Source organism: Coregonus lavaretus, assembly GCF_964263955.1.
Source record: "Coregonus lavaretus genome assembly, chromosome: 20".
Classification (NCBI taxonomy): domain Eukaryota; kingdom Metazoa; phylum Chordata; class Actinopteri; order Salmoniformes; family Salmonidae; genus Coregonus; species Coregonus lavaretus.
Window position 1 is genome coordinate 42,185,763 of NC_140007.1, and position 21,223 is coordinate 42,206,985.

The window sequence follows — 21,223 nt, forward strand, 5'->3', positions numbered from 1 at the left end:
TATAGACTGATCATGTCTTTGTCAGTGGGCAAACGTACAAAATCAGCAGGGGATCAAATACTTTTTTCCCTCACTGTATGTTAAATCTCTGCTCTTTCTCCCCCTCTCAGACATAGCCCACACCAGGGGTCCAGTGGACGGAAGTCTGTACGCCCAGATAAAGAAGCATCGCTCAGCCCCAGGCTGCGGCTCCCTGACCTCCACCAATGGGAGTCCAGTAGGCACCAGCGAGGAAAGGCCCAGTCAGAGCCAGCTGCTCTCCCCCAGCTCTGACTCTCTCACTCACTCCGGCCACTCCGGCCACTCGTCTGCCATCCCAGAGCGTCCAGAGGAGCTCCGAGGGCCCCCGCCCCCCACGCAGCAGGAGAGAGAGGACCTGGACCGACTGCTGGGGGGCATCGAGGGGGAGAGGGACGGCCTGGACAGAGAGAGGGAGACTGCCATCCTGGACGATGGGGACTCGTCCTCGTCCTCGCCCTCTGAGCGTACAGGTACCCTGAGACTGGGCCGCTCCTGTTCCTGCCGGCTGGGCTACCACTCCCAGCGCTGTGCTGAGCCCGACTGTGACCGACTGCACCTCATGTCCAGTGGCTACTGCCGGGACAGAGCCCCGGGCACCAACGGCCATCCTGGGTCACCGCCCTTGGCTAACCCTGCCACCGTCCCCTCACACATAGACCTGTGCCAGAACTACAGCCCCCACCCTCACCCTCATCAGGCCCTGCCTCCCCCTGACCTGGTATGGGATCGCCAGCAGGGCCCTCCACACTACCTGCACCGTGAGGGACCCTCTCGTCACCCCTCTCATCACCCTTCTCTGTACCCCTATCCATCCCAGGACCTGTCCTCTCACGCCCACTCCCACCCTCACACCCTTCATCCTGGGCGCCTGCTCTGTAGAAGTGATGACTATGGTCTGTACCACCACCCTCCCTCACACACCCACCACCACCCTCACCACCCCAAGTCCTCCGGGTCCTACCAAGACATGCTGCTGCTGGACGGCCTGCCGCCCCCTGGCTGCCCCTGCCGGGACTGCCTCATCAGGAGGGAGGACTCAGCCTTCCACGGCCTGCGGCTGGAGCGAGGAGAGAGCTTCCACTGGGACAGAGAGGCAGAACTACAGCATCGGGAAGCAGGGCTGAGGAGAGGAAAGGAGTCTGAGCTGCCTAGAGGGGCAGAGATGCACTGGGAGAGGGAGGCAGCAGGACTAAGAAGAGGAAGGGAGATGTCACTGCACTGGGAGAGGGACAGGGAGGCAGAGCTCCAATGGGAGAGGGAGAGAGAGGCCGACTATTGGCACCGGAGGGCCTACGGGCCTCAGGGCCACGAGCTACCTGCTTTCACCTTTGACCCCCTGCCGTCTGGCCACCCTGCGTACCCGGAGCCGTCTCGCTCCCACGGCCACTCCCACCTGGACCTGAAGTACAGCAACAGCAGCAGCAGTGGCTACCAGACCCCGCACCAGGCCTGCCTCTGCTCCCCCTACCAGCCCTCCCCCTCTGAGAGCAGGGGCTACGCCTCAGGCTACCAGTCTGAGTCCACCTCCCCTCTGCCCCCTCCCTCCACCCTGTCAGGCCCCTGTAGCCACACCAGAGGGCCAGCAGACCACCACCCCGAAGCCCACCCTCAGCAGTACCCCTCCGAGAGACAGACAGGTGAGACAACTCCCACTGGTTTATTTATTAGCTACAACATATAAGATGATTTCATGAAATACATTTAAACCAATGTAGGAAATAATTATTCAAATGTCAGTTCTGTCACATAAAGTAATTCTCTCTGTTCTCTGTCTTCCATGAGATGGAAGAGGGATGAGTGAGAACGTGAGTTGGCGGGACTACATCTTCCAGGGTTCCTTCAAGAGGATGCATCCTTCAAGAGATGTCCCGTGTTCCACGCCCTCTGACCTCTCTGGGCCGCCCACCCCTGTTCTCACCAGCAGCCCTCTGTGCACAGAAGAAAGGTGCCTATTCTGTTGTCTTCTTTTTAACATCTGCAAGTCACATATCAATCTTGTGTGTAGATGAAATAAACATTCCAACATTACATGTAAGAATATATTGCATACCTCTTTAATATTACTTTCTGTTTGTTTCAGCCTCAGTCTAGGTGTGCAAGATTATGAAGTTCGATCGACTGACATAGTCAACAGTGACTGTGAGTCTGCCCAGTCTCAGGATAGGCCCAGCAGTGCTGCTGCTCAGGGGTCGCAGATCAACCAGCAACACATCCCTGACCCTTTACAGTCTACATCCGTGACACCCACACCTTCCCCCACCCAACCCAACAGCCACTGCACCACACCGACAGCAACACAACCACTCTCACCCCACCAGCCCCGGAACTACAGTACTACACCTTCACCCCACCAGCCCCAGAACTACAGCACTACATCTTCACCCCACCAGCCCCAGAACCACAGTACTACACCTTCACCCCACCAGCCCCAGAACTACAGTACTACACCTTCACCCCACCAGTCCCAGAACCACAGTACTACACCTTCACCCCACCAGTCCCAGAACCACAGTACTACACCTTCACCCCACCAGTCCCAGAACCACAGTACTACACCTTCACTCCACCAGCCCCAGAACTACAGCACTACACCTTCACCCCACCAGCCCCAGAACTACAGCACTACACCTTCACCCCACCAGCCCCAGAACTACAGCACTACACCTTCACCCCACCAGCCCCAGAACTACAGCACTACACCTTCACCCCACCAGCCCCAGAACTACAGCACTACTTCTTCACCCCACCAGCCCCAGAACTACAGCACTACTTCTTCACCCCACCAGCCCCAGAACTACAGCACTACACCTTCACCCCACCAGCCCCAGAACTACAGTACTACACCTTCACCCCACCAGCCCCAAAACCACAATACTACACCTTCACCCCACCCGCCCCTAAACCACAATACTACACCTTCACCCTCACCTACAACCAGCCAGCCCAGCAACCACTGCCACCCCACTACACCCACTCAGACCCCCACTGAGAAAGCTACCCCAACTGGTCCAAAGACCACCCTTCCTACAGAGACTGCTGTACTGCCTCCTGTTGCCCAGCCCCAGCCCCAGTCCCAGTCCCCCAACTCCAACCCTGTACCTGGTTCACCAGGGCCCATCCCAGCCCAGGGCCAGCTGAACGGAGCATGTCCCCCCAGGAAGCTGACCCCAGAGGTCCCTAAATCCAGCTCCACCCCCACCTCGGCCCCTTCCTCCCCCCATCCTCCCATCAGCAGTCTGGAGGGCTCCCCCTCCTCAGAGCCTCCTGTGCCCGGCTTCGCCACCCTGGGCCGGAGGTTGATGCTGGGCACTGAGCCCCCAGGATCCCTGCAGCACTACCCTGGCATGGAGGGCAGCACCAGCGGGCACTCGCCAGCCCCTGAGGGACACACCACCCCCACATTCCCCACCTTTGCCACAGGCTGCTGTCCCCAATATGTCCCACATGTGCCATACTCGGGCTACACTGCTGTCACCATCCCCCAGCGCCCACTCCCAGAGAAACGAGTGCAGTCTGCCCAGCCAGGGTCGCCCAATTGCGGGGTGAGGACCCTGAGGCCAACCCCCTCACAGCACCATGTGACCTTCTCTCCAACGGTGGGGGAGATGGCGCCCCCTGCAGGCCAAGGAGAGGGAGCGCTCTCTCTGGAGGGGCAGATGGCAGGCAGAGTCAGTGTTAAGTTTGTCCAGGACAGCTCACGCTTCTGGTACAAGCCTGGCATCTCCAGGGACCAAGGTAACTTCAGTTACTGTTTTACTTTTCATAAAGAAAGCTGACTGTTATGTAATATGCATGAACATTATTTTATGTCAATTTTCTCTTTTCCTGTAGCCATAGCTGCGCTGAAGGAGAGAGAACCAGGGGCGTTTCTTATCCGGGACAGCAACTCCTTCCAGGGAGCCTATGGCCTGGCGCTGAAGGTGGCCACTCCGCCCGCTAACCTCAACAACCACAGCAGCAAAGGTATGACTCAACAACTGCCCCTGAACCTACATCTCAGCAACCTATATCTCCTCGACACAAAGCACTTCAATTTCTGCTAGCTAATCATGTTCTTCCCGTAACACACACATAGTGGTCGATCCATTGGAGCAGCTGGTGCGACACTTCCTGATTGAGACTGGCCCCCGTGGAGTGAATATCAAAGGGTGTCAGAATGAGCCCCATTTTGGTGAGCTGTTCATAAAGAATCGTCTACTCTCAGTTTTGGGCTACATTGTTAGTTTTCAGTAATTTAAAGCGATATGTTCTATAGTTGCTCTGCCCAATGGAGCATTTAGCCTAATTGTGTGTGTGTGTGTGTGTGTGTGTGTGTGTGTGTGTTCCACAGGGAGTTTGTCTGCATTAGTATACCAGCACTCCATCACTCCCATCTCCCTGCCTTGTTCCCTACGGATCCCAGAGAAAGGTCAGCAGTAACTCAACATCCCAACAACCCATTATGGACTGTAATGAGTTAGCCTGCTGAAGTCATTGTCATGGGAACCAGTCCACACCTAAGTAAAAAATAAGCTGTTTGATAACCATTGATGCTAAGTACCCTCTCACAATCAAATCACTAGACAATTTGTGCTGAAAATGCATAGAATGACTGACTTCTGGCCTGGTGGGAACATTTCCAGCCATGTCCTCCAGATGGAGACAGAGTATATATTGACTCAGATGCCTTTATCTCTTGTTTACATCCCCATGTTGTAGATCCCATTGGAGAAATGCAGGAGCTGCAGACGACTTCCAGTAACATGAGCACAGCTTCAGACCTGCTCAAACAGGGTGCAGGTGAGTCCCGTGAATCAGTTATCATATAATGTTCAATCACAAATGGCTGCATTCCTGCTGTTGTTGGTGAGAGACCCTGTTGTGTGTGACATCTATGATCACCACAGTGCTCTAAAGTGATCCGCATGGTTCCATCCCTGTTTGTCTGACCCCTCTCTTGTCCAGCCTGACATGTGTTCTACCTGAACTCTGTGGACACTGAGTCACTGTCCCTCTCCTGTCCTGTCCTGTCTAGCCTGTAACGTGTTCTACCTGAACTCTGTGGACACCGAGTCACTGTCCCTCTCCTGTCCTGTCCTGTCTAGCCTGTAACGTGCTCTACCTGAACTCTGTGGACACTGAGTCACTGACCGGACCCCAGGCCATCTCTAAGGCAACCGGAGCCACCCTGGCACAGAACCCCCGGGCAGCAGCCACAGTGGTCCACTTCAAAGTGTCCTCACAGGGCATCACACTGACCGACAGCCAGCGCAGGTAACATGACCAATGACCTGTTCATATGGACTAATTGTCTGAGGCCCATCACACATATACAGTATATCATTAGCGATCAGTAAAGAAAACCGGAAGAAAGGTTGCATGGATGAATTGTGGTAGATTAGTGGAGATGATTGTGATATCAATGGTCCCACTGAATAGTCTGCCTGCCTGCCTGTCTGTCTATAGGGTGTTCTTCAGGAGACACTACCCAGTCAACAGTGTGACCTTCAGCAGCATCGACCCCCAGGACAGGAGGTGGGTGCTGGAGCCAGACAGCACAGAACACTACCTAATCACAACCACACAGTGGTGGAAAAAGTACCCAATTGTCATACTTGAGAAAAAGTAAAGATACCTTAATAGAAAATGACTGAAGTAAAAGTGAAAGTCACCCAGTAAAATATTACTTGAGTAAAGGTCTAAAAGTATTTGGTTTGAAATATACTCAAGTATCAAAAGTAAATGTAATGCTAAAATATTCTTAAGTATCAAAAGTAAAAGTACAAATCATTTCAAATTCCTTATATTAAGCAAACCAGATGGTGACATTTTCTTATTTTTTTAATTTACGGATAGCCAGAAGCACACTCCAACACTCCAACATCATTTACAAACGAAGCATTTGTGTTTAGTGAGTCTGCCAGATAAGAGGCAGTAGGGATGACCAGGGATGTTCTCTTGATGTCTGTGAATTGGACCATTTTCCTGTCCTGCTAAGCATTACATTTACATTTACATTTACGTCATTTAGCAGACGCTCTTATCCAGAGCGACTTACAAATTGGTGCATTCACCTTATAGCCAGTGGGATAACCACTTTACAATGTTTGTTATTTTTATTTTTTTTGGGGGGGGGGGTGGGTAGAAGGATTACTTTATCCTATCCCAGGTATTCCTTAAAGAGGTGGGGTTTCAAATGTCTCCGGAAGGTGGTGAGTGACTCCGCTGTCCTGGCGTCGTGAGGGAGCTTGTTCCACCATTGGGGTGCCAGAGCAGCGAACAGTTTTGACTGGGCTGAGCGGGAACTATGCTTCCGCAGAGGAAGGGGAGCCAGCAGGCCAGAGGTGGATGAACGCAATGCCCTCGTTTGGGTGTAGGGACTGTTCAGAGCCTGAAGGTACGGAGGTGCCGTTCCCCTCACAGCTCCATAGGCAAGCACCATGGTCTTGTAACAGATGCGAGCTTCAACTGGAAGCCAGTGGAGTGTGCGGAGGAGCGGGGTGACGTGAGAAAACTTGGGAAGGTTGAACACCAGACGGGCTGCGGCATTCTGGATGAGTTGTAGGGGTTTAATGGCACGGGCAGGGAGCCCAGCCAACAGCGAGTTGCAGTAATCCAGACGGGAGATGACAAGTGCCTGGATTAGGACCTGTGCCACTTCCTGTGTAAGGCAGGGTCGTACTCTCCGAATGTTGTAGAGCATGAACCTACAGGATCGGGTCACCGACTTGATGTTAGCGGAGAACGACAGGGTGTTGTCCAGGGTCACGCCAAGGCTCTTCGCACTCTGGGAGGAGGACACAACGGAGTTGTCAACCGTGATGGCGAGATCATGGAACGGGCAGTCCTTCCCCGGGAGGAAGAGCAGCTCCGTCTTGCCAAGGTTCAGCTTGAGGTGGTGATCCGTCATCCATACTGATATGTCTGCAAGACATGCAGAGATGCGATTCGCCACCTGGTTATCAGAAGGGGGAAAGGAGAAGATTAGTTGTGTATCGTCAGCGTAGCAATGAGAGGCCATGTGAGGATATGACAGAGCCAAGTGACTTGGTGTATAGCGAGAATAGGAGAGGGCCTAGAACTGAGCCCTGGGGGACAGTTAGAAATGTAACTTTTGGGTATCAGGGAAAATGTATGGAGTAAAAAGTACATTATTTTATTTTGGAATGTAGTGGAGTAAAAGTAAAAGTTGTCAAAAATATAAATAGTAAAGTACAGAATCCAAAAAAACTACTTAAGTAGTACTTTTAAGTATTTTTACTTATTTACTTTACACCACTGCAACCACAGTCAACCCAGATATGACAGATAGGCTGTAGATCCCACTGACGACTGAGATGTCATTGAAACCAGTGCCAGGCAGCATCACATCAGTACCATATCCTCAATGTAATGGAAACATTCTGACCACACAGTGTATCTAAATCATCCATTTAAACAAGAGAACACAGGGATTTCCATCATCACCATATTTCATTAATCCTGCTGTAAACCTGCGCATGGATCTGTATGAGCTTGAATTGTGTGAGACGGAGAGAGTGTGTGGTATGTGTATGACTGGCCCTATGCCTGTGCTCGTTTGAGAGCTCTGTCTGTCAGTGTGGGTCTGAGTCCGGTCTGTCTGTCTCTTTGCTTCAGGTGGACTAACTCAGACAGCACAACGTCTAAGTAAGTGCTCTACGTGTCTGTACATGTTGGTTTGGGAGCGTAATGTGTTTGCACTTTATATGTATTGACAAGATGTTTGATTACCTTATTGCTTCTGTGCCTTGGCCATCATCCCAGTAAACATGCTCACAGTCGCAAATTCATGTTCACAAATACCTATGCTCACAGTTTCTGTTTTATGCCAATCAATAGGCTTTATGAAATTTGTGGGGTATGATGATTAAAAAATACCGTATTTTAGCTTAGGAGATATTACGCTAACCTGATCCACCATCCTGACCGCTGGCCTCTCGTTTCGTTTCACTTCACTGAATCCGAGTGGCGAAACAGAATGGATCAGGATGGTTGAACAAGGCTAATATTATTCCTCCAGGTTTTACCTTCTACTACCGTAACTGTAATTACCTGGCCCATACATCAGTCTCACCCTGTTTCCTTCTCAAGAGTTGATCAAAGAGGTCTCAGTCGTCATATCAAACCAGTAAGAATGGGTATCACTATGTCTGAGTAAGTGTGTATTTCTCCTCCTCTAATATCTCTTTCCGTTCCCCTCTCCCTCTCCTCCTCCTCCTCCTCCTGTTCAATAGGGTATTTGGGTTTGTAGCCAAGAAGCCAGGCAGCGTGGCAGAGAACATGTGTCATCTGTTTGCTGAGCTCGACCCGGAGCAGCCTGCCTCAGCCATCGTTAACTTCATCAACAAGGTGATGTTAGGGCCGCAGCGCAGGTAGAGAGACAGAGAAGGACCAAGCCAAGGACCTGTCACCGCAACAACACTGTTACAACTCCTAAAGAGAGTCAGGAGGCTACAGAAACGCTTTACAGACCCACAAAGCACCAGTGGTGGTGGCCTCTTTTTCAAAGACTGAGTTTTGACCCAAAAGTCTCAACATTTCAAACATGACTGCCATTTTGAATGATAATCTAAATGTAATCGTTGTTTATATTTCTAATGTCTATAATGCCGCCATTGATAGTTGCCTTCAAGTTACCAAAGCTTTGTTGTCACTTGTTAGTCAGTTATCTAAGGTATCAATAAGTAGCCTAGCCTACCAAAGGTCTTGCCTCAACCCTGTCACTCTCCCTTCGACAATCATAAGAGTAAGTCTAACTAAAATGTGCAAGCAACAGAGTGAATGTGGTTAGGGTATCAATGTGTGTGGAGGCTAGGGGTTAGGGCACAGATATGGTAAAGTATGTGGAGGCTAGGGGTTAGGGCACAGATATGGTAGTATGTGGAGGCTAGGGGTTAGGGCACAGAATGGTAGTATGTGGAGGCTAGGGGTTAGGGCACAGATATGGTAAAGTATGTGGAGGCTAGGGGTTAGGGCACAGATATGGTAGTATGTGGAGGCTAGGGGTTAGGGCACAGATATGGTAGTATGTGGAGGCTAGGGGTTAGGGCACATATATGGTAGTATGTGGAGGCTAGGGGTTAGGGCACATATATGGTAGTATGTGGAGGCTAGGGGTTAGGGCACATATATGGTAGTGTGGTGGAGGCTAGGGGTTAGGGCACAGATATGGTAGTGTGGTGGAGGCTAGGGGTTAGGGCACAGATATGGTAGTGTGGTGGAAGCTAGGGGTTAGGGCACAGATATGGTAGTATGTGGAGGCTAGGGGTTAGGGCACAGATATGGTAGTGTGGTGGTGGCTAGGGGTTAGGGCACAGATATGGTAGTATGTGGAGGCTAGGGGTTAGGGCACAGATATGGTAGTGTGGTGGTGGCTAGGGGTTAGGGCACATACATGGTAGTGTGGTGGTGGCTAGGGGTTAGGGCACATACATGGTAGTGTGGTGGTGGCTAGGGGTTAGGGCACATATATGGTAAAGTATGTGGAGGCTAGGGGTTAGGGCACAGATATGGTAGTATGTGGAGGCTAGGGGTTAGGGCACAGATATGGTAGTATGTGGAGGCTAGGGGTTAGGGCACAGATATGGTAGTATGTGGAGGCTAGGGGTTAGGGCACAGATATGGTAGTGTGGTGGTGGCTAGGGGTTAGGGCACATATATGGTAATGTATGTGGAGGCTAGGGGTTAGGGCACATATATGGTAAAATATGTGGAGGCTAGGGGTTAGGGCACAGATATGGTAGTGTGGTGGTGGCTAGGGGTTAGGGCACAGATATGGTAATGTATGTGGAGGCTAGGGGTTAGGGCACAGATATGGTAATGTATGTGGAGGCTAGGGGTTAGGGCACATATATGGTAGTGTGGTGGTGGCTAGGGGTTAGGGCACATATATGGTAATGTATGTGGAGGCTAGGGGTTAGGGCACAGATATGGTAGTGTGGTGGTGGCTAGGGGTTAGGGCACAGATATGGTAGTGTGGTGGAGGCTAGGGGTTAGGGCACAGATATGGTAATGTATGTGGAGGCTAGGGGTTAGGGCACAGATATGGTAGTGTGGTGGTGGCTAGGGGTTAGGGCACATATATGGTAGTGTGGTGGTGGCTAGGGGTTAGGGCACAGATATGGTAATGTATGTGGAGGCTAGGGGTTAGGGCACAGATATGGTAGTGTGGTGGTGGCTAGGGGTTAGGGCACATACATGGTAGTGTGGTGGTGGCTAGGGGTTAGGGCACATACATGGTAGTGTGGTGGTGGCTAGGGGTTAGGGCACATATATGGTAAAGTATGTGGAGGCTAGGGGTTAGGGCACAGATATGGTAGTATGTGGAGGCTAGGGGTTAGGGCACAGATATGGTAAAGTATGTGGAGGCTAGGGGTTAGGGCACAGATATGGTAGTATGTGGAGGCTAGGGGTTAGGGCACAGATATGGTAGTGTGGTGGTGGCTAGGGGTTAGGGCACATACATGGTAGTGTGGTGGTGGCTAGGGGTTAGGGCACATACATGGTAGTGTGGTGGTGGCTAGGGGTTAGGGCACAGATATGGTAGTATGTGGAGGCTAGGGGTTAGGGCACAGATATGGTAGTGTATGTGGAGGCTAGGGGCTAGGGCACAGATATGGTAGTATGTGGAGGCTAGGGGTTAGGGCACAGATATGGTAGTGTGGTGGAGGCTAGGGGTTAGGGCACAGATATGGTAGTATGGTGGAGGCTAGGGGTTAGGGCACAGATATGGCAAGTACCAGAGATCATGGGGTATTGTATTCTCCAATGTATTGTATAACCACTGATTTTTTTGGTCAAGATATATACACAATATTAATATTGCTGCAAATAGTCATTTTGTTCTATTATACACATATTTTGTGGGTCAATTATCTAAACTATGAGGCAAATAATATTCCTTATTATATTGTATATTATTGAGAAATATATTCAAACATTTAAAACAAGACAAGGATGAGGTCCTGTCTTTGCCACAACATCAATGTAACGCTCACATATCTTTTTACCTGAATGACTTTATGTACAAAGTTCACACCAATCAGACAGTTGTCTAAGGTCCTATGTACTTAACCAAATACAAAGCACTCCTGTATTAAGCTTTAATAGTTCATATTTTTATGCTTCATGTATTTGTATTCTTAGTGTTTTGCATTGTTTTTGTAAGACAGAAAGACACTACTTTGTATGACAACGGTAATATATTGTGGTCTGTTTTCTTATTCATCTTTATATGTAGTAATATATTTTCTCACATGCAGCTAGGAAAGGGAAAGTCAAAAGGAAACATTTGTAAGGAAAATAATCTGTTATATGATATTTTTTAAGAAAGCTTTATATGCACAAATAAAAATAATAAAAGTTGTGGTACCAAATCTGACTTCTGCTCATTGGATTTACTATCACTAGGTTTCTAAACTGTACTCAAGAATTTAAAGCCTTGTGTATTTTGCTTAGAAACAAGTACTTTTCAAGAGCAAGAATCAGGACCGAAATCAAAAATGTCACACAGAGGCGACACACAGACAAGCTCTCATTAAAAAAAGTAACCATCTTTATTAGTTGACCATACCCTCATTTTTTCCCATTTTAGAATTTTGGCATTGAAAAATATATACATTTCCTCAATCACATCCACTAAAAGGCATGATTCAGTCATATTCCATCATACAAATCACTTTTTTTTTTCTTTTTTTTTCTTTTTTTTACATCTCACCATCTGTTTTCACCTTTCACCTTTCTCCATTTTGCCTGGTCTCAGATCTGGTTGTGCTCTTGCCAACACATTGCTGTCATTGTCAAGCCACACAAGCTTATTGCTTTTTAACACTCACGAAATACCAAACTCTGAAACCAAATTTCAAGTCATTTCATCAGCTTATTATAAAGGTCTATGACAACAAGAGGCTGTGCTTTGGAATGTAAAATGACATTATGAAGATACCCAACACAATAGGACAGTGAGTGAGTTAATGACATTTTAGTCATGCTGACCTGGTTAATGTCATTACGGAGTTATTAAGTCCAGGTTGGACCTCCGGACAGAGGTCCATACACTGTGCTAGTGTGCTGCGTACTTGGCAAGACCATGCTGTTAGTAGGACATTTTTTTACAATCATGTCAACAACGTTGTACTTCCGACATAAGGGTTGGATTTACTAGCTGATCATGCTCTAGCAAAACATTTGCAGTTTCCCCCATAATTAAAGGGCAGTAAAATGTACGATCCCATAAAAAACATGAACCTGCCTTTATGGACGTTACCGTCTTATATTATAACTCTTCTGTTTAATCTTGTACTGGTATAAATGCTTAGTAAATCAGGCTGTAAGTGGAAAAATGAGTTAAACCAGATTTCCCAAACAGAGTGTTATAACTTATATTAGTACCTCCTGACAGTAACTGTCCCTTATTAAAAGCAGAAAATAAATGACGTAGAGAAACATATCAAACAATAGCCCTATGTAGCATTTTTGAGGTGCAAATAAATTGTCTTAGGCACATCCCTCGACTAGTCTTGTCAAGTCCCAGATATAAATAGCAGGGAGCAAATCTCCCTTTTTGCGAAATAAAATGTCAATCACTTTATACATTCCTACTACGCCAAGTCCCTGAAATCACATGAACCCACACCAAAGGACACTTAAAATTTGAGCGGACGCTCTCAATGTTACAAATGCAAGGACTAACACAGCAGGATACACAGTTATAACTCAGTAGTAACGCCAGTAACTGTGCTCAAGCCAAGGATAACTAATTCCCACGGAAAATCAAGATCGTTGCAGCTTCAGCAGCCTGTAAATTAGTCATACCTTTGAATTTCAGCCAAATGCACAACAGCTAAATATAATTTACTGAGGAGCTGGTGTTTGTTGCATTTACGTAGGCAAGTGATGAAGCCTAATGATCCTGAAGTCAAAACAAATGCTTGGACTGAAATGATTGGGAATATTCCCTAGTTCTTGTGGCCTGGCTCCCAGCACCTTGGTCCCTGTGTCCCTGGCTGCTGGACTCTTGGCCTAACCACTGGCTGGTGGTGGGGGAGGCAGGGTTACTGCCACAGTCGGCGTGGGGGCTGGTGAACCGTGGAGTTTGAACCACAGTCAATGTAGCGGTAGGCTTCCAGGGTATTCTGGGCCGTGCGCATCATGTAGGAGGTTTTCACAGACGTCCTGGGAACAAAGAACACAGTTCTGATTAACAATTGTATTTAAAAAACCTAGTAAATATCATAAAGACAAAATGGCAAAAGGTAGAAATGGAAGTGATACGGTTTCACAATAAGGAGGTAGGATATACTTACTGCATGATAACCACGATATTGTGAACCTTGATGCTTGCCATGGTGCAGAAGGCACTGCAGGGTGGAAAGAGTGATTAGAACCTCTTCACAATCACAAATCTAACTTTGCCCCTACCTACATGTGCAAATTACCTCAATTACCTTGACTAACCTGTAACCTCGCACATTGACTCGGTACAGGTACCCCCTGTATATAGCCTCGTTATTTTATTTTGTTACTTTCGTTTATTTACGAAATATTTTTTAAACTATATTTTCTTCAAACTGCATTGTTGGTTAAGGGCTTGTAAGTAAGCATTTCACGGTAAGGTCTACACCTGTTGTATTCAGCGCATGTGACAAATACATTTTGATTTGATATATTAACAATGACAGGACTTGAAACAAAAACAACTAAATACAGGTCCCTTTAACTTACTAAACATAGGAGGTGCTTCCACTGATCTGAACGCTGACTGTGAAGTTCACCTGTAGCAAAAAAAAGATGTTAAAAAGAATCAAGACCAGAAGTCAACTGAAGTTTAGGCAGGAAATGCAAACAACAGGTATATTTGAAGCAAGCCAATCATTAAACTACGTAACATGGAATGAATGTGTCCCAAGTGATGGTTCACTGCGTCTGAGACTGCAGCAGGCCTTACCTGTCTCTGGCTCAGGGGCTGGATGGTGATGACATTATCTAGCTGCATGGTGCCTATGACTGTTTTCATATAGAGAACCTGGCAGCTTAGACTGTCCACCATCACCGTGAAGAAGTTGGAGTTGGTGAAGTTCAAGGAGCTCTGACAAACAGGACCGGTGAAAATGAACAGTCAGCAGAACACACCATAAACAGCAGGCACAGTTTGAGCCAAATGACCATCTTAAGTCCAACTAACAGAGTACATCTTCATGCGATTTATTGACTTACTGTCATATTTATGAGGACTTTAGCGTTGACGTGATCAAACTGTACGGTGACAGAGCGTATCCCATCATCCTCCACCACGACAGAGCGGGGGAAGAGGAAGAAGACCACCAGCGAGGAGGCCAGGAGACATAGCACCGCCGAGAGGACCACATACAGCTTCCTGTCAAACATAGCACTTCCTGTTTACTTTGACAATCAATGTTGCCCAAAGAACAAACTGTGTAGCAACCAAACATGACAGAATGTGATGGTTATGTATGTGACCAATCCAGTTATGAGCTGGTGAGAAAAAGGGTTAGCAGTAAAACTTACGTTCTCTGGGGCTGGAGTCTCTGGTCGTTGTAGGGAACCAGAGCCACCAGCTCATTGACCTGCTCTGAAGGACAATGACCACAGGAGAGAGACAAGTCAAATGGGAGAACACCATCATAATGATCCCTACCACATCAGTTCAGCAATCAATGCCCAGCCGACAGGAATCCAGACAGAAAATGCCTCACCTGAGGGGATGTGGCCAGTGCCTTGGCATGTTGGACAGGTAATACTGTCCCTGCCGGTAAACTCTACATAAGGGAACCGAGCAATGTCCTCCTGTCTGTCCAGTCCATCCAGCGAGTCATCATCATCCTCCCTCTGCCACCCTGTCCCAACCTCCGGGACGAGCAGAAGACTGCTGTCGCTTTCGCTTCGGGACCATTGAGTGCCCATGAGCTGGCTGGCAGATAATCAAGCCAGCCTTTTTTCAAAGGACAGACCCTGGGGCACAACAAGAAGATCACACAGCAAAAAGTTGTTGAGTAAAGGGCAGGACATATTTATTTAGGCTAATAATCAACGTTTGGCAATTGTATTTAAAATGATTAGCCTACTGAGAAATCCCTGATCAAAGGAGATTGATGTTGGTTAGTCTCCATACTACAGACGGGTTGCCTCTCACAATATAAACAATGTTCCAGTGCTGTTGCCCTAGTTCTGGGATTTCCAGACTAGATAGATGTTGGCCAGTATGTCCGGCCTCAGGGCACATAATGTCCCAGGCACTCCTACTATACCCCATAGCACAGATATGGCAATCGGAATAGATGGCGTAGGGCGTGGCCTCTAAACGTCAAACGTGGAAGTATCTGGATAGGCTCATAGTTATGAACATAAAAAAATTAAGAACATAGCTATGAACACTATCACAATACAATGGCTAGCTACACATTGGCTAGTAAAGTAGTCTGTCCAATAACAGCACAAGTAACTAGCAGTTAGTTAGTCGAATCAAAACACAATAACTAGAGCAAGCTTAGTGCCACTGCAGCTGAGACTGTGAGCTATCTTGCTAGCGCGGTAAAGTTACATAAGGTAACCAGCTAGCTAGCTTAGCTATCAAGCTGTTAGCTATCAAGCTGTTAGCTATCAAGCAAAGTTAGCTAGCTAGCTGTCAACGTTTACCAAGGTGCACAACCTGCACTAGGCTTGCGTCTTCAGACATAATAGTTGTCTTACCTATATATATTTGGTTGACGATATTTCTAAGAACATTCAGGCAAGGCTATCAAGTTATTGATCGTGTTGTTTTGCCGGTAGTTCGTGACACTCACGTTGCAGTTCGTTCTTGTGCAGGGGTGTATTCATTCCGCCAATTATTTAGCAAAACGTTTCTTAAACGGAACGAAACGGGGCGGGACCTACCTGAATTTGTCCAATAGTTTTAGTTGGAAAACGGAACGTTTTGAATCTGTTTGGCCTAATGTTTCCACCCCGGTTGTTGTTGATGAGTTTGCGATTTGCTTCATTCTAGTGGGCGCTTGAAAAGGTTCTTAAAGATACAGTGCAACCCAGGTCGTAAGCCTACAGTTTTTATATTGGAAGAAGTTTGAGAAGTTTCCGTTTTGCACATCCCTACAAAAAAATATAATAATATTGAAATAAAGTAATGTACATCACAAGAGGTTGGTGGCACCTTCATTTGGGGTGGTATTGGTGGTACAGGCTCGTGGTAATGGCTGGAGTGGAATTTGTGGAATGGTATCAAATACATTCAATTTGCTCCGTTCCGGCCATTATTGTGAGCTGTTCTCCCCTCAGCAGCCTCCTGTGATGTATATTCATAGACTAAATGTAGAGAGAAAGTGCATGATCCTTGGAAAATAAAGTATATTAAAGACAACACATATCCAACTAGTATTTACTGTTTTATTCAGACATTATAGTTAGAGTTATGCGATACATCTTCAACGTGTGTTGCATAAAGGCTTCAGCATACTAGGTTTGGTTTCCTTCTTGCAGAACTCGGCTAGGCGAAGTGAACATTGCGTTCTTATACTCCCTTAAAATACATTCGCTTGAAAAACAAAGAAAAGGCGGCATTACTGTTTGCCCCTCTTGAGACGCCATAGCAACAAGTACACTTCCTCAAAATACTGGGAAGCATGCTGTAATACGTACATTTACGTCATTTAGCAGACGCTCTTATCCAGAGCGACTTAAGGTTAGTGAGTGCATACATTATATTTTTCATACTGGCCCCCCGTGGGAATCAAACCCACAACCCTGGCGTTGCAAACGCCATGCTCTACCAACTGAGCTACATCCCTGCCGGCCATTCCCTCCCCTACCCTGGACGACGCTGGACCAATTGTGCGCCGCCCCATGGGTCTCCCGGTCACGGCCGGCTACGACAGAGCCTGTATGTGTGTGTATGTGTGTGTGTATGTGTGTGTATGTGTGTATGTGTATGTGTGTGTATGTGTGTGTATGAACCAGAAGCCATGGTTTACAGGAAACATCCGCACTGAGCTAAAGGGTAGAGCTGCCGCTTTCAAGGAGCGGGACTCTAACCCGGACGCTTATAAGAAATCCCGCTATGCCCTCCGACGAACCATCAAACAGGCAAAGAGTCAATACAGGACTAAGATTGAATCGTACTACACTGGCTCTGACGCTCGTCGGATGTGGCAGGGCTTGAAAACTATTACAGACTACAAAGGGAAGCACAGCCGCGAGTTGCCCAGTGACACAAGCCTACCAGACGAGCTAAACCACTTCTATGCTCGCTTCGAGGCAAGCAACACTGAAGCATGCATGAGAGCACCAGCTGTTCCGGATGACTATGTGATCACGCTCTCCGTAGCCGATGTGAGTAAGACTTTTAAGCAGGTCAACATTCACAAGGCCGCAGGGCCAGACGGATTACCAGGACGTGTACTCCGAGCATGTGCTGACCAACTGGCAAGTGTCTTCACTGACATTTTCAACATGTCCCTGACTGAGTCTGTAATACCAACATGTTTCAAGTAGACCACCATAGTCCCCGTGCCCAAGGACTCTAAGATAACCTGCCTAAATGACTACCGACCCGTAGCACTGACGTCTGTAGCCATGAAGTGCTTTGAAAGGCTGGTCATGGCTCACATCAACAGCATTATCCCAGAAACCCTAGACCCACTCCAATTTGCATACCGCCCCAACAGATCCACAGATGATGCAATCTCTATTGCACTCCACACTGCCCTTTCCCACCTGGACAAGAGGAACACCTACGTGAGAATGCTATTCATTGACTACAGCTCAGCATTCAACACCATAGTGCCCTCTAAGCTCATCACTAAGCTAAGGATCCTGGGACTAAACACCTCCCTCTGCAACTGGATCCTGGACTTCCTGACGGGCCGCCCCCAGGTGGTAAGGGTAGGTAACAACACATCTGCCACACTGATCCTCAACACGGGGGCCCCTCAGGGGTGCGTGCTCAGTCCCCTCCTGTACTCCCTGTTCACCCATGACTGCATGGCCAGGCACGACTCCAACACCATCATTAAGTTTGCCGACGACACAACAGTGGTAGGCCTGATCACCGACAACGATGAGACAGCCTATAGGGAGGAGGTCAGAGACCTGGCCGTGTGGTGCCAGGACAACAACCTCTCCCTCAACGTGACCAAGACAAATGAGATGATTGTGGACTACAGGAAAAAAAAGAGGACTGAGCACGCCCCCATTCTCATCGACGGGGCTGTAGTGGAACAGGTTGAGAGCTTCAAGTTCCTTGGTGTCCACATCACCAATGAACTATCATGGTCCAAACACACCAAGACAGTCGTGAAGAGGGCACGACAAAGCCTATTCCCCCTCAGGAGACTGAAAAGATTTGGCATGGGTCCTCAGATCCTCAAAAAATTCTACAGCTGCACCATCGAGAGCATCCTGACTGGTTGCATCACCGCCTGGTATGGCAACTGCTTGGCCTCCGACCGCAAGGCACTACAGAGGGTAGTGCGTACGGCCCAGTACATTACTGGGGCCAAGCTTCCTGCCATCCAGGACCTCTATACCAGGCGGTGTCAGAGGAAGGCCCTCAAAATTGTCAAAGACTCCAGCCACCCTAGTCATATACTGTTCTCTCTGCTACCGCACGGCAAGCGGTACCGGAGTGCCAAGTCTAGGTCCAAAAGACTTCTCAACAGCTTCTACCCCCAAGCCATAAGACTCCTGAACAGCTAATCATGGCTACCCGGACTATTTGCACTGCCCCCCCACCCCATCCTTTTACGCTGCTGCTACTCTGTTAATTATTTATGCATAGTCACTTTAACTCTACCCACATGTACATATTACTTCAACTACCTCAACTAGCCGGTGGCCCCGCACATTGACTCTGCACCGGTACCCCCCTGTATATATAGCCTCCATACTGTTATTTAATTTTACTTCTGCTCTTTTTTTCTCAACACTTTTTTTTGTTGTTGTTTTATTTTTACTTTTTTTGTTAAAAAGAAATGCACTGTTGGTTAAGGGCTGTAAGTAAGCATTTCACTGTAATGTCTGCACCTGTTGTATTCGGTGCATGTGGCCAATAAAATTTGATTTGATTTGATTTGATGTGTGTGTATATGTCTACTGCTTCCTCACTGACATCTCCTGATGCACTGAGTCTCATCCTCAGCATAGCATTCTACCTCTGTAGGACTAAAAATATTGAATTGTGAAATACACCGTATAAAAACAAACAGTTGACACAACTAAAAAACTGTTATTAGTTTTAAACCAACTAAGTCTCTTCAATCCAATCTTGTGGCTCAGCATCTCCACAATCAGATCCCACCGCTCTCCTCTGAGACTCCTCTCTCTCCGTAACGCATCTCTGATAATGAACACCAGCAGGTGAGACTGGGGAGAGGAGCAAGAAAATAAAAAAAAGTTAGAGATGTCCAACCCATGGATGTTTTTAGTGATGTGCCCTGAAATCAAGACAATGATTTCACTCTACTCACAAATGTCTTGCTCTGGAGCAGGTAAAAGTTGTACATATCTGCAGCCGGGTGTTTAGCCACAAAGCCAAAGGCCTTTGGGTGGGGTCGGGAGGACGGCACAGAAGGACACAGAGGAGAGGGGGCATGTGTACAGCATAAACTAGGGAACACAAGACGAAAGTGATAAAAAGCGAAAGCGAAAGGAAGATTATTGGAAGAGGGAGGATGGGGGAGTGTGCAGTTGTATTACACAACATAGAAACACGTAAACATGTAAGGGGCCCAATTTCTTCTGTAAACCAAGTGTACATGTCCTTTTTAGACTTCACAACGAAGCAGTTTCCCTCCATCTTCCCTTGGAGTTGGAGCCTTTCACCTTGGAGTTGGAGCCTCTTCCCTTGGAGTTGGACCCTACGCATTAAGCATTTGACGTCAGGCAGCATCTTTTTTTGGTGTAGTCCTTGATGTCAACGTCCACGGACATAGATTTTTGGTCTGGTCCGAAACAAATCTGAACCAATTACAGACGTCCACAGACATCCGATCCGGCCCAAATATAGACGTTCCGATTTGGTCTGGTCCGGCCCCGCCTTGATTTATGTATTTTCTACGTAATTCTGCTTACAGGGTAGGCTCTTACCTTGAAGTTGGACGCTAGGTTCTTCTTCCCTTGGAGTTGGACTCGGACCCTAGGTTCTCACCTTGGTTTTGTGCTCTAAAATGTCAATCCCGCTCATGGACAAAAACAAACACTTGCTCTTATTCTGCAGCTTTTCTGTCGACTCCGTGTCAGGCATCTAATGGAGGGCAAAGGACAGGGCCTTGCCCAACCACTGAAAATGAATATTTAAATCAATCTGATCTTTTGAAACACTGTTCATTGAAACCGTGTTAGTTAAAGATGCTGATATAATTGCTTGTCTTTCATGTGCCTTGAAAAATGATAATATATTATCTACAAAATCCAGTGGTGTAAAGTACTTATGTAAAAATAATTTTAAGTACTACTTAAGTAGTTTTTTGGGGGTATCTGTACTTTACTATTTATATTTATGGCAACCTTTACTTCACTACATTCCTAATGAAAATAATGTACTTTTTACTCCATACATTTTCCCTGACACCCAAAAGTACTCGTTACATTTTGACAGGAAAATGGTCCAATTCACACACATCAAGAGAACATTCCTGGTCATCCCTATTGCCTCTTATCTGGCAGACTCACTAAACACACATGCTTTGTTTGTAAATTATGTCTGAGTGTTGGTGTGCCCCTGGCTATCCGTTTAAAAAAAAGAGACAATTGTGCTGTCTGGTTTGCTTAATATAAGAAAGTTGAAATGATTTATACTTTTACTTTTGATACTTAAGTATATTTAAAACCAAATACTTTTAGACTTTCACTCAAGTAGTATTTTACTGGGTGACTTTCTATTAAGGTATCTTTATTTTTACTCAAGTATGACAATTGAGTACTTTTTCCACCACTGACAAACCAATCATACTTTGTCAAGTCATACAGTACTTCAATGACACACTAGTAATCTAACATTAGACAAAGAAAAATGCTTTGAACGGCTTCATCAACACGCCCCAGAAACTTACACACACCAAAAGTGCCAGTCACAGAGGGCAAAAACATTCACAAAATCAATTGAGATTTTTTTCCCCCCACCCTCAATAACAATAGCAGGGCAACTAATAGATATATTGCATTAGGACAAATATATTCATTGATTAGTATAACA

At 47.1% G+C, this 21,223-nt stretch overlaps 2 protein-coding genes across 6 annotated transcripts in view; one reads left to right on the forward strand and one right to left on the reverse strand.

The window, feature by feature from the left end:
* The window catches only part of LOC311147736 (tensin-2-like), a 58,414-nt gene extending 47,201 nt beyond the window's left edge, over positions 1-11,213 (forward strand). For 2 of the 3 annotated variants that reach the window (XM_084184506.1, XM_084184507.1), the window contains 11 exons: positions 111-1,658; positions 1,804-1,966; positions 2,102-3,756; positions 3,853-3,984; positions 4,097-4,192; positions 4,352-4,429; positions 4,720-4,800; positions 5,106-5,274; positions 5,467-5,535; positions 7,639-7,668; positions 8,256-11,213. In XM_084184506.1, the coding sequence (XP_084040632.1) occupies positions 111-1,658; positions 1,804-1,966; positions 2,102-3,756; positions 3,853-3,984; positions 4,097-4,192; positions 4,352-4,429; positions 4,720-4,800; positions 5,106-5,274; positions 5,467-5,535; positions 7,639-7,668; positions 8,256-8,397 (4,163 nt within the window). In that variant the 3' untranslated portion in view covers positions 8,398-11,213. The remainder of the gene's footprint in view (positions 1-110; positions 1,659-1,803; positions 1,967-2,101; positions 3,757-3,852; positions 3,985-4,096; positions 4,193-4,351; positions 4,430-4,719; positions 4,801-5,105; positions 5,275-5,466; positions 5,536-7,638; positions 7,669-8,255) is intronic. The other variant, XR_014614808.1, reaches the window with a different exon arrangement.
* Positions 11,214-11,552: 339 nt separating this feature from the next.
* On the reverse strand, positions 11,553-16,024 carry LOC311147737 (transmembrane protein 106C-like). Of its 3 annotated transcripts, none has more exons than XM_084184510.1 (8): positions 15,916-16,024; positions 14,736-14,991; positions 14,548-14,611; positions 14,236-14,395; positions 13,967-14,107; positions 13,744-13,793; positions 13,326-13,379; positions 11,553-13,194 (listed from the first exon to the last, which is right to left on the reverse strand). In XM_084184510.1, the coding sequence occupies exons 2-8, from the start codon at positions 14,941-14,943 to the stop codon at positions 13,074-13,076; spliced, it is 798 nt and encodes a 265-aa protein (XP_084040636.1). In that variant the 5' UTR covers positions 14,944-14,991; positions 15,916-16,024; the 3' UTR covers positions 11,553-13,073. The 3 variants fall into 3 exon arrangements, with proteins under 3 accessions (XP_084040636.1, XP_084040635.1, XP_084040634.1); XM_084184509.1 differs by lacking the exon at positions 15,916-16,024 and adding an exon at positions 15,825-15,884; XM_084184508.1 differs by lacking the exon at positions 15,916-16,024 and adding an exon at positions 15,730-15,859.
* Between the last annotated feature and the right edge of the window lie 5,199 nt (positions 16,025-21,223).